Here is a 13694-nt window from a genome sequence, read left to right as displayed (position 1 = left end):
CCTCTGAGGGTTATGTGGTCATCCCTTCACTTAAGATTAGAATGAAACATGATAATGTTTACCTAATTACTGCATGTCTGCATTGCTCCATCTGATTTTTAAAAGTATGGAGTTCACATGCAGAATATTCTATGCCTGATTGTTTGCTAAAGGATTTTATTCCCTCACAGTCTTTGGGAAACCTAGTTTAATAGGTATGTGACTACTTATGAATGATTGATCATCATCTATTGTTAAGTGATTTGAAAATTCTTATATAATATGCAAGTAAAGAACACTAAACCTAAATTGGCATTTTTTTCCTATTAATTGAGAACTAACTTAAAAAAGGCAGTTAAATTATTTAACTAAAGCTAATTTATATTTGCATAATTGAAGGGACTTCAATTAGAAAGCAGATATGGGCAGGGATACAGCAAGTTCTATCACTTGTGTTACTACATCATTTCTAGCAACACTCAGTTTTACTAGTACTTCATACCTGTCTACTCCATAGATGTACACAACTGAAAACATCTCACAAAAAGCAATGATCAGCAAGGGGATGGATCCAGCAAAACCGTCAAACAGAGCCAGCCAGTAATTACCAGAATTCAGTACAAAAATAAAGGCTAGCAAATACGACCCTACACAAATTAGACCTGTAAAGAACAGAGACAAATAAATTATTTTAGGTATGGACTAAAGCAACAATATTCATGTTTAGAAATCTTGACAGTAAGCAGGAAATTCAACTGTTAATTTCTGACTAATTTTAAGATTGAAGACGGCTCCAAAATTTTTAAAGATGACATGTTGAAAGCCTAGAATGAAGGGCTATGCAAACAACTTCATTTTTAGGAGTAGAGAGAGGTCGTTAGACAAGTTAGTCTGAGGTCAGGAGGAAGGCAGGTTGGCATCTTAGAGTAGAAACAGACATCACCTAACATCACATCACCATAAAAAATTTTATAGCAACACAAATACTGAGCAAATAGATGTCCCTACCCTTTGTTGCACCACATCAACCACAAATCAAAGGCACTTTACTGTGGTGGATGTCTGTTTGCTCTATGGCAGGAGAATGCAGGCAGCCCAACCTGCCCACGCTGTCCAGTCACTCTGGGCGGGTGCTCTAGGAACTTCGGGGGTTCAGTCCTGGACACCCCCGGCATTCCCATGCAGGATCGGGCCCTTGAAGCCCCCAGAGCACCTGCCAAGCTTTCCCCACTTACAGAGATGCATCCAGGAGAATCTTGGGGCACTTCTCTATAAGCGGGGAAAGTTAGGGTTCCCCACTTACAGAGACTTTCCCTGGGATCTGCAGGGGCATGGTGTGTCTCCTTAAGCAGGAAAAGCCCACATGGGTCCTGATGTGAAGACGCAGATACAGGGAAATCTCTGGAGCCGCATGTATCCATACTCAGACCCACCCCAAGATCTCCAGGGACCTATCTGGATAATCAGGGAAAGCCAGGGTTCCCTTGCTTACCCAAACACACCCCTGGAGATCCCAGATGGATCAGGAGATGGGTCCTTGGAGATCCTGGGTGATGGCTAGAAAATGATATTTAGAGATTTGCTTTTAGGAATTGGCCTGTAGGTAGAGTAAACATTGCATTACAACAATGTTCCAGGGGAATGGCAAGGGTTAAAAGGTTGCAAAAGTCTGTTTGTGACAAAGATCCATATTCTCAGCCTTTGAGGCAGGCACTGTGTCTGGAGCTAGCAGGCAAACAGGCACATCTATCCTGGGAAATAGAAAACATGTACAGTGTTCCATTACAAAGATAATGGACCTTCAGAAATAGCATTAAGTCACAATGACCAGCTGCAAAGCCCCTGGGATTTCTAGTTGTGGTGGGCTAACCAAATTAGGAGGGTGGGCATGCCCAAATTAAGACACCGGTAAATGACCAAATTAAGATGTATGCATGCAATATGCTTGAGAAACAAAAGGATTATGCTGACAGGACAGAACGTGGACAATGTTACAACTGCAGGGAGACCAATCAATGGTACCTGGAAATGAAGTGTCATTAGGAAAAAAAGAATATAAAAGGAAGGATTTTCAGAGCAGTCGCGGGGATCTTGAGGCCACCATGGGTAGAGGGCACACCACTGGCCCATCTCACCCACCCCATGGTGGGTGGGGTCAGCATTGGCTTTTGACCGCCAAGACTGTTGACATCTGACATTCAAGCAGAGAACCACAGGGTGGTGCTCATGTGCCGGCCAGGTATACCATCGCTCTGTGAAAACCTGGAACCTGTAGATAAGCAGGATCAGGGGAGTTATTTTGTTTGCTTTACCTGCATTACTCTTATCTGCTATTACTGCATATCAACAAAATTTGCCTATTATCAAATGGAAGAAGTCATGATCAGTCTGAGGGTGGGGTTTGCCTGGAGCAAGGTATCAAGACTGGGTCATAAATCTAGTGCCAACACTGGGGAATGTGTCTGGGTAAGGGGGAAAAGCTGGGCAGGGACTCCCAGAGCTTGAGAGGCTTGATCCTACCTGGGAATTTCTGGGGTGCACAGGGCCAGGCCCCTCAAGCTCTGGAATAACACATCACCCCTTGTCCTACAGCATCAACAAGTAGGACAAGAGGCAATGTGCATTTCTCCCACTGAAGAAGATCAGCTGTTCCATGACACATTGCAGCATAGCTGATCTGCTTCAAATGGTGACAGTTATTCAGAGAGGCAAGAGCTTTTGTAGGTGACAGCCTACTTCATCAGATACCATTATCTATCAGGATAGCATGTAATGGTAGATGATAGCATCTGATGAAGCATCTCCTGTCTGTCTGAACCAGTTAATCTCTAAGATGCCACCCTGCCCTACCTTCTACCTGATGGAATGTTCAGTTCAGTGGATGAACAAGAAATAGTTTAAAAGCTCAGATTAACCTAAAGCATAATCTTTTCAGATTTTTCTGTGAATGAAAAAGAATCAAATGAAAGATCTAATTCCTCTTCACCTTTTCCTTCTCTCTCTCCCATTCTGGCACTTCTGTAATAAGCAAATAGCTAGAACCACATGACAATTTAGGCACAAAATGATGGTTCCGATTCTTCACCTCACACTGTATTTAAAATACTCACCTAGGGCATTTTTATTTGTTAATTAAGAACGCATTTAAATAAACAAACCTGGGTTACACAACAAAGGCTAAATAACATTTGCTGAATTCTGGTGAGATCCTTTGGGACATTCAAGGAAGTACCCCAATCACAAGCCATCAGGAATCCTGGAATACATCTTTCTCAGTCTCTCCCATTGACATTGTTCTACCTTGCATTACTTTGCATACAAAAGTAAATGTTCATTCAGCAAAAGAATGGAAAGCAAGTCAACTGCCTTGTGAATAGAACACTAATCTTGAAGGGTAGCACTTGGGTTTTGGTCTAAGCTACAATAGAATATAGAAGTAAAATATCTTTATCAGGAGATACTGAGAGAGGCATATCCCAGAATACAGTGTAGGTCCCTCCCTTGGGAGGCCCTGGGAGACTTCAGTTCCTGTTTCTGCTGAGGCAGAGATATGGTGTGAAGTCAGGGCCCCCACATCCCAGGTGAGTGTCTTAATTAGGTCACCACCTTTTTGTCTTGTGAATGATTCCCAAGTCCCTTTGTAAATCTATTTCAAGAAATCGAAACAAATCATCATTACAATGTTTCCATTTTTTTTCCATTGGCCAAAACTCTTTGATTTAATTTGCCAGTACTTTTAGATGACCCAAACTACATTAGATTCATGGGAAAAAAATTGTCCAGCCCCAAAATAACACTTACCTGTTATAAGTTCCTTAGGCCATTTTTTAGGAATGAGATTAAGGTCTTGTAAGGGTACAAGGACACCTTCCATGTTTCCAAACATCGAGGACAAGCCCAGACAGAACAGCATGATAAAGAAGAGGATGGACCACAATGGTGAGACAGGCATTTTGGTGATAGCTTCAGTGAAGACAATAAAAGCTAAGCCAGTTCCTTCAACTCCCTGTAGAAGATTACAGAAGGGTCAAACTTTCAGGAAACTGACAGTATTTAGCATTTAAAAGGATGGTCATGTCACCTGAAGATGGTAATGCAATATGCTATATGTTGTATTCTTCAATCATTTGATAAAATTTTGGATGATTGATTTTACAGTCTTAAAGTTTTTTTAATATAGCTTTTCCTTATTTTTCTAAAAGAAGAGAGAGCCGTGTTACATGTAACACTTGTGTATAACAATTTGCTCGTACTTCTTTCTTTCAGAAAGGCAGAACATGGTAGCACCTTAAAGACTAACCGGTTCAAAGAGGCATATGCTTTAGGTAAAAGGAAAAAGCAACCACGTTTTGAGCTTGAGTTTTGACATCTGGGTCCAGAAATGGGTGTTGGGGAAGAGTTGGTCCAGAAGCTGGGGGGAGCTCCTACCCCATGTATTATGCCAAGTGGGACATGTTTTAGAATATGATCAAACCTTTCTCTAATTCCCGCACTCATTCTCTCTCATCACAGCTCTCGTGCATTACCTGTTCAATGTCTGGGGCAGCTCCTGCTTTATCAGCTGTCTGAGCCTAACTTTAGAATATTTGTGTTTAATTATCATTCTGGTAAACAACCAATTTTTTTCTGGGGAATGAATGTAAGAGATAAGTAATGGGGAAATAGTGTTGTTTAAGTTTATAACTCAACAAAATTCAAATAGAATTTCTTGGGACAATGAAAAGTACTTCCCCATTGCTGCAAGCAATGGATATATAAAGGTGTCTTAAAGGAAAGATCAAAGGTGTCTCAAAGGAAAGATCATTTTGATCTAGATTCAGGCATCAGATGCAGACTGGCAAAGTTTGCAGGCGACACGAAACTATGGGGGAAGGCAGTCGTACTGGAGGACAGGCTGGGGATACAGGTCGACCTGGACATGTTTGCAAAGTGGATAGACCAAAACTTGGTGGCATTCAACATAGAGAAATGCAAGGTACTCCACCTTGGGAGAAAAAAACAGCAATATACTTATAGGCTTAGTGGTGCTACCCATATGTTCAAAGGCCAAGAGAGCAAGCCTTATGAGGAGAGGCTGAGGGACATGGAACTCTTCAGCCTGGTGAAGAGAAGGCTCAGGGGGGACTTGGTGGCTGCCTATAAGTATATAAGGAGGGTGAATCAGGATCTGGGAAAACAGTTGTTCACCAGGGCTTCCCAAGGGATAACTAGGTCTAATGGCCACAAACTTCTAGAAGGCCAGTTCAGACTCAGTATAAGGAAAAACTTCTTTCCAGTCCGAGTGTCCAAGGCCTGGAACAGACTCCCCCCAGAGGTGGTGCAAGCACCTACTCTGGATTAATTCAAAAGGTGTTTGGATGCTTATCTTGCTGCAAGCATGTGATCCCTGCAGACTTCCTACCTCTGGCAGGGGGGCTGGACTCAATGATCTCACGAGGTCCCTTCCAGCCCCTAATGTCTATGAAATCTACAAAATAAAATTTGCTTATATTGGAAGGTGTTAGGCATCTTACATGCAAGCTTATCCTGTAGTAATTCTATAGATTCCATCCCTGATGTCAACTTACATCATTTAAGAAACTTTCTAGGTTACAGGTCTCAAACTTAAGGTTTGCAAAAGCCCCTGGATCAGTCATGTTACACAACTTCTGTAGTTCTCCAAAGTTTTCCTGGGTTACGTTACCTTCTGGCAAATCAAAAGCATTCATCAGGGTGAGAATATTTCTGCAAAAGTAAAATAAAAAGATTTAGTGTTAATGTGTATGTGTAAGCAACTTCAGGATTCATTTTAATCCTCAGAGAATTTATCAAGAGTTAATTTTCTCTTATAAGGAAGGGCATAAGCAATGTAGGGCTGCTAAGAGAATGATATGGACAGAATAAAGAATGTCCTGCAAGGTACAGACACAAGTACAGGTACTCCTCACTTAACGACCTACCTGTTTAACGACCGCGCGGACTTACGACCAGCTCTCCGAGCAGTCGGTATTGTACGAAACGTATTGTGGAAACGGCAGCGCGGCGTCTCAAGCCAAGGCACGCAGTATCAAGGGGCGGCTCCTCGCTTATCGACCAATTCGCTTAACGACCTAGTCGCAGGAACGGAACTCAGTCGTTAAGTGAGGAGTGCCTGTATATGCGCACACAGTTTTTCACAGAAATATCTGGAGACCTGGAGATGAAAATCTGCCTCACAGTTAAGTAACAAATTAAGTAACAAATGAAAGACTTGTAGATTAAGATGCTTAGGCTGGGCATCTTATTGTGAGTATATCTCCTGGGGTGCAGCACGATTGTAGATTGATGAGAATGGGTATGTGAGGAAACCAAACAATAATTCCCTTGATGGGCTTGAAATTTGAAATTTGACTTCTTTGTGAAAACTGTTCCTTTTCTCAAAAACAAATTTGGCAAAAATCCCAATTTTCTATCACAGTGGTTTTACTTAATTCACAGTTGTGTTCACTAGCTCATCTCTGATTACACGAATGATTAATGGTTTATATCACTTTTACAATTATTACTGTTCCAGCACTTTCAGGGGGGAGAGTGTATTCCCAACTCACTACGTTTATGCCAAAGGATTTTGCCATCTTAACTGCTTTTATTTCTGAAAGAACTGTTTTAAAAATTAAGTAAAATGGAGTACCAATGACTAGATGGCTAACTCCTCTAGAACGTCACTTTCTGGAATAATTGTCTCAAGGAACTATATAAAACAGATTTTAGGTTACCTGTAGTTAAGGCAAATCAAACAATAGATTGGTAAAGTCAAGTTGGTCTACCTACTTATATTTAGAACACCCCTCCCCCCACATATTTGAATAGCAGGTTATTATAAGCTATTGGTTTTGCATGCGATTTTAATTTTTTGAAGTTATGGCTTCAACTTGATATATAGAACATGATTTTATATGGGACATGACACCACAACATGTCAAGATGGCTCTTTGTGTGATCATGTGCCCCTCAAATAAATGATGGAGCAATTTTAATTTAGCTAAGAGTGCTGAAAACCCAAGCTGCTTTTGTTCAGGCCAGACAAAAGTCTCTATATTAAGTTTTTATGCAACCTTACCTGTCAAAACAAGCATCAAATCTCTCTGTGGCTCTGAATCCAATGATGGAATAGATGACAGTTGCTGCATAAATGGATGTGAAACCATTGATCACAGAGATAATCACTGCATCTTTTTCACAGTTATTACTGTAAGTCAAAAGGTAGAAATCTCAGTGAATATGAAACATTTCCCCAAAATTCACTATTAAAAATTAATTAACAAGATTATCAAAGCATTTAGACTAACAGTTTATATGTTCTTATTACATTGTCTGATAATGTACTAGTAATTCTGTCATTTAGAGTTACAATTAAATAAAAACTGGATACTAATAAATGTAGTATCTCTCTTCTTGTATCAAATTCCATTAGGAAGGCACTACAACAGATTGTTCAGTCTTTATAATTAAATTTTAAATCTTGTGCAGAAGCTTGAAGAAATAATCTTCTAATTAAGCTAATACCCACTTTAAATAATCCATGAATTGTTAAACTGCAGAGGTTACAGGCAGGGAGAGATCACCAGATCAGATAAGTCACTAGGGCTCTGTGATGGACTCAACAAATCATAGTCCTTCCTCTACAGCCAATTTAGTTAAAACAATTTTATTAGTTCTATAAACTTGGTATTGATTCAGACACATGTGAAAAGTATTTGTTATTAATAATGCTTATATTTATTAGAATAGTGCCTGTGGATTAGCCAAGAAGGAGATTCCACTGTAGGAGGTACTGTTCAAACAAGTGCTCTCATTGGCCCACTTGTTACCTTCAAAGAAAGGTTCCATGATAACTTAGACATCTGTCTTTAGAAGGCTCCACATGGCCTTGCTTCCTTGCTCCATGAGGTTGCATTGCCAAAAGTACTGAGATGGAAATGAAGTAGGAGCCATTAAAAGAAAAAGAGCTTAAGACTCATGGACAGACTCCCCCTTACTTTCTCAGTTCATGTAGCATCGGTTTCAGTAACAAAGCCCTCTACAATCACCAAGGCATTTGCAAATTAAAGGCTTTATATATTAGGACACTACATGTACTTTGTGCTGTTCTGGTGATGTAAATTAACTATAAACTCAATTTATAGGCCCACTTTTACAGTGGTTTTGAAGTGCCCTGAAGTACCATTGACGATGTCCTTAAAAGTTACAATTTTAAGAAGTGATGCAAAATTGATACTCATTGCTAACAAATCATTAGAACTATAGCATGGTAGCATTCTCTTTGATTTTATTATTTAGTATTCCTGTACACAAGTATAAATATAGTTTGTTTTTTTCTAAAAAAAACAATTTCCAAAAAAAAGTATGTAAGAGTGGAATTTTAGCTCTACAGAGATCCTGATCCTCTGTGCAGAGGCATTAAAACCCTTTTCTGCCTCTGGATTTCCTGGCATGATGGTTTTTGGAGACACCAAATTACCAAAGACCTGCCAACTCTGGCATTTTTTCTCCATTTTTTCTAGTGCTTTATTCAGAAAGGTGAGGATGAGATTCAGAATGGTAGAAGCTCATACAGGACAATGCTGAATCTGCAACATTGTTTGGTATTGTGATGCTTTGCTAGGAAACGCAATGAAAAGCCACAGTGTCTTGTCTGCACCATGGGGATGGCATGTCCCTCTATGCTGGCCTGGCCAACATCTTGCTCACCTGTACCTACAGCCATTCACCAAACCTGAAGTTTGCTGGTAAGGACACTCAAGGGCATTCCTTTGAGGTGGTTCTTGAGCTCTTGGTCTCCAGTGTACTTGAGAACAGCCCCCCCGGGAATGAGCCCAGAGCAGTTAACTAGCCAACTGCCAGGTGTAAAGCATATCTGTGGATGTTGGGGATGTAGGGTGGGCTCAGGCCTCTTCTGTCAGGAATGTGCCTACATGGAGCAGATGAGCCCAAAGGGCTTCTCAGAGGAACAGGAATCAGGGGGCTGATGCTGTGCTTTTCCTTCTTCCCAAGTGAAATGGGCAAGGTCTAAGCTGTCTCCATTTTTAGATGTTTTAAAAAAACACTCCAGCTTTGAAGAATATTCATATAATTAAAAAGCAGAGCCTGAGCACAACATATTTCATCTCAACCATTGAAAGCAACTTTTCATGGCTCCTACTGCATTTCTATTTTAGTACTTTTGGCAATGCAACCTCATGGAGAAAGGACGCAAGGCTATGGGGAGCCTTCTAAAGATCCAGTAGGATTAGATTTTTTGTGCTGAATACTTACTGAATGGAATTGTAACTTGAGAAGGAGATGAGGCCTCCAAAGGCAAGGGAGAAGGAGTAGAACACTTGTGCTCCAGCATCCAGCCATGTGACAGGGTTGGCCAACTCAGCAACCTGTGACATCAGACAAAAGGTAGTGAGTGTCTCAAATCAAAACTTGGGCTGAACATCAGACAGCGCCATCCCTGGAGGGGGGGCAAATCAGGGTGACCGCCCCAGGCCCCGCATTTTGGGGGGTCCCACAGACCCGGACAGAGTGGCTGCGGCCCCTCCTGCAGGGCCCACCTAGTACTGGTGATTCTATGCTGCTGCCTCTGGCAGCTGTGCGTCCGGCCGCTGGCAACTTTGCATTTGGCTGCTGCCCCCACCCTGCTGCTGCCGGCTTCTTTGTATCCGGGCCCCGCACCTGGCTAGGGTCATCTCTGGCTGATGCATAGCTTATTTCTGCTCTCTATGGAAGACAGCACTCTGGACAGCAGACAAGTGAATGCCTTTATCAATTTCATTTTCATAAGTAAACTACTTATATGTTAAAATTAAATCAGTAAGATTTAAAGCAGAAATAAGATAACAATGCTTATATAATTTTGTCTCCTTTTATCTGATAGTGGGTTCCTCTCTTGTTTCCTCAAATTAGCCAACAGATAAACTTTAATATTTGGACTCTCCTGGGCAGCTACACCCTTTCTATTTTGAGGAGAAACTGCTATAAATGTAAGACATCTTAATGGTGGTATCTAAATTACAGGCATTATCATCCTAATTCTACCATTTATGTCTGAAATTCAGGCCTGGCCCTTTCTTCTAGTAAGGTATGGGTGCATTTGAAAAAAATAATGTAGATTCCCTGTTAAGAGGAGGTAAATGAACAATCCAGATCACTCTGGAATGACCCCTTGTCCATTCAGGAATTCCCAAAATCCGAGGCAGTACATACATACATACATACATACATACATACATACATACACACATGTATATACACACATACATTATATATATAATATCTGAAACAGCAAGAAGAAATATTTAAGGCCTGCAAAAGTAACTGATTGACAAATCAACTTCAGCAGTATCCTAATGTGTTTGGATAATGCAAAGCAGAGCTCTACTATTCACAGTTCAAACATGAGAAGCTGTCTTTAAGCATGCCTGAAAGATATTCAGAATAAATATAGATGACAGGTTCATTTTCTCCTTGTTGCTAATAACATTTAGGGCCAGATCCAGACTGACCACTTGGCACTGTACCTTTGACATGACAATGATCAAAATAGACTGGGTTAGGAGTCCAAGACCCCTATACAATAAATGATGAGACTTGAGTACTTCCAAAGGTCAGTGCAGAGAGCCAAGAAGCACCTAAAATCAAACTAGTTCAGATACACTAGGGACAGAGATGTGTCTGAACTTGCACCCATCACTGAGCTTAGGCACCTAACTCAGGCTTTGCATTAGTTGTTTCCTTTCACCTGGGATCCAGACCATTCAGGCCTTCTTTTAATGGCTGGCACCTAATGAGGATGGTTGTGGTAGTCACCTTTTATAACAGCCTTGTGTTTAGAGTCTTAAGCCAAGAAGTGGGAAATCGTGGTTCTAAACACCGCCTCTATCCAAGAGGATTCGTACCCACACTTCACACTTCCCAGTAGAGTGGCCTAACCACTAGACTATAGAATGAAATGGCTAGAGGTCCTTTCCAACTTCACTGTTGAAGCTTGGTCACTGAGCAGCCAAGGCTGCAAGATTCATGAGAAATATGGGGTTAGAGAAAGAGAGACAGAGAGCACAAGAAAGAGGAAACATCACTCTGCAGCCCAGTGATGAGGGATCTCCCATGGGAGGCAGGAATCCCAAGTCCTGATCCCTCCTCTCAGAACCATTTATAACTTTAAAATTACACAATCATTGATTTAAAACAGGAAAAGAATGAAACCTGACATAAGCCCAGGTGTTCTTTCTCTCCTCCCAGCCTACCCACAAAGGTGTGAAGACTGGTTCCCTTTGACTTGCTCCAACTTCCCAGGCAAGTTCTCTGACCACTAGGCCATTAGACAACAATTGACAATAGCACCACTACCATGCTGGCCATGTTTTTGGATGAAAGTGATTCTAGCCACTGCACTTAGTTCTAAATGTGATGTTGTCAGTGGGTGCATCCATATGAAACGTTATGAAATGCAATGTTGTCAGTGGGTGCATCCATATGAGATGTCTCCACATCTACATGTCTGGCCCTATTCGGTCATAGTAAACTAATAAACGCTGTCAGAGGTTGGGACTTGTAAATACAAGCATTGTCCTGCAGTGGCATTATTTACTGTGTAGCAGCACGTGTAGATGCTGATGGGGCTAGCTGGTGCAAAAGGGTGCTTCAGTGCAGGGGTTGCCTGCTGGCTGTCTCTACACTGGAGCACTCTTGTGCCCCAGCCAGCCCCTCTGCAGCATGTTGAGCTAGGTCAGAGCAGCTCTGGGCTGGCAGGCTAACCCCCTGGGTTCCTTGTCAGTCAGGGCTGCTCCAACCCAACTCAACGTGCTGAGGTCCCAGGCACATGTGTAGATGCAGCACGCCCAGAAGCAATAAATTCCAGTGCTGCAGTTTATTGCTCTGTGCTAATAGCAAATGTAGATGTACCCAATAGCAAGTGTAAATGTACCCAGTGTGACTTAAATGAGCTCTAAGGATGATTTAGAGATCAGGTTCTTCTAGGTATATAGGCAGAGTTTTCGTAGGACTGAGACACTTAGGAGTTCAAACTGGATCACTTCTGAGCATGCCGATGTTGCAATAGAGCTAGTCTGGATCACATGAAGGATGTGGACAGTTTGGAAAGACCAGCATGGGGCAACAAAAATGATCTGGGGCCTGGGAGAGAAGACATATAAGAAAAGACTGAAAAAACTGGGGCTATTTAGCCTGGAGAAGAGAAGACTGAGGAGGAGTTTGATAATAGTCTTCAAATACCAGAAGGGTGATTATAGAGAGGATGGAGATGACCTTTTCTCTGGGGCTTTAAGAGACAGAAATAGGAGGAATGGCCTCAAGCTTCAGCTTTAGGTTGGGAGTTAAGAGGAACTTCCTGACTAGGAGGGTGGTCAGGCATTGGAAAAGACTCTCTAGAGAAATTGTGGTGTCTCCAACCTTGAAAACTTTCCAAAGCAGGTTAGATAGACACTTGGCTGTGACAGTTTAGTCAGGGATGCTAGACTAGATGACGTTATGAGTTTCCTTCCAGCCCTACTTTCCTATGACTACATCCCACTTAGGTGATGATAGGACCAATCTGGATCTAGCCACTAATAGCTTCATTGACAAGCAAAGAATCCAATCACTTACATTGGGAGTGAAGAGATAAACAATTCCACTGACTGATCCTTTCAACGTCAAGCCACGGATCAGGAAAATGGTAAGTACAACATATGGAAGTGTAGATGTTACATACACAGCCTGAAAAAAAACCCCAGATACATATTTTAAAAGTATAAGATAAAGCACTGTTTCATAGCAAGAATAGCTAAGGAAGAAAGAAAAGAGGAGCAAAAACATTGAATTATAAACTAATAGATCAGATTAGCCATGATTAATGTGCTGTGGAACCTTAAGTTCAAGAACAGTTTGAATATTTTAATTTATAATTACAAAGCACTTTTTCAGTCAGGGCCCAAATTTAGAAAAATAGTAATTCTTTAGCATTCAAATCAAATCATTCTATCTGGATCTGTAGCAATAAAATCAACAACCCACAACCTGATGTTTGCTAATTGTTGCTGACAATTGGTGGTCATTAGAAAAATGTGTCTATAACTTCTGTGCCTCTTCCCTGCACCAAAAATTTAGAACTAATGTGCATATGCAGAAAACCTTTGTCAGTATAAAGTTGTAGAACTACCTGATATGTCTTAATTAGTTATGGCACAATGTGACTAGCTTCTCATATCCATATATATAAACAGGGAATCACAATAGCATAATCAATATTATTTCACTCTCATGTGAAATGAAATGTAGTACCTTTCCCGTTGTTTCAATGCCTCTGATTGTGCACACATACAGAACACCCCATGCACATGTTAAACATAGTAAAAGCCACCATTGGATAGTGCCAGAATTGTCAATGGAAGTGGAAACATTTAATGTTTCTCTGTACCAATAATAATCTACAGGAGAGCTTTTGGCACATTCTTCTACAAACCCTGAAAGCAAAAAAAAAATGTAATTCAGTAAATCCTACATTCATTAGGTAAGAAAAGAAGCAGATATTATAGCAGTAATATTGAAGTATTATTCACTTGGATCTGTCCCAGCCTGACAATATTTTTACAATTAAACAAAATCCTGTTGTCTGCATCTACAAAAAAATGCTCTAGAATGCTAGTGTCTGCACTGGATCCTCCATTGAGAATACTGTGTATGTGACAAAGTTAATACATCAATCTATCTCC

The 13694-nt window shown here is 41.0% G+C and overlaps 1 protein-coding gene across 1 annotated transcript in view; it reads right to left on the bottom strand.

Moving 5' to 3' along the window:
• Positions 1–13694, bottom strand: part of SLC6A19 (solute carrier family 6 member 19) — a 35399-nt gene that overhangs the window by 3336 nt on the left and 18369 nt on the right. The window contains exons 4-10 of the mRNA XM_006272903.3: positions 13264–13445; positions 12589–12699; positions 9253–9365; positions 7058–7186; positions 5547–5703; positions 3781–3985; positions 482–641 (exon numbers count right to left, since the gene is read on the bottom strand). Coding sequence (XP_006272965.1) covers positions 482–641; positions 3781–3985; positions 5547–5703; positions 7058–7186; positions 9253–9365; positions 12589–12699; positions 13264–13445 — 1057 coding nt within the window. The remainder of the gene's footprint in view (positions 1–481; positions 642–3780; positions 3986–5546; positions 5704–7057; positions 7187–9252; positions 9366–12588; positions 12700–13263; positions 13446–13694) is intronic.

Source organism: Alligator mississippiensis, chromosome 3 (genome assembly GCF_030867095.1).
Source record: "Alligator mississippiensis isolate rAllMis1 chromosome 3, rAllMis1, whole genome shotgun sequence".
In the NCBI taxonomy this organism is placed as follows: Eukaryota; Metazoa; Chordata; order Crocodylia; family Alligatoridae; genus Alligator; species Alligator mississippiensis.
This window is presented reverse-complemented; position numbering and strand designations above follow the sequence as displayed.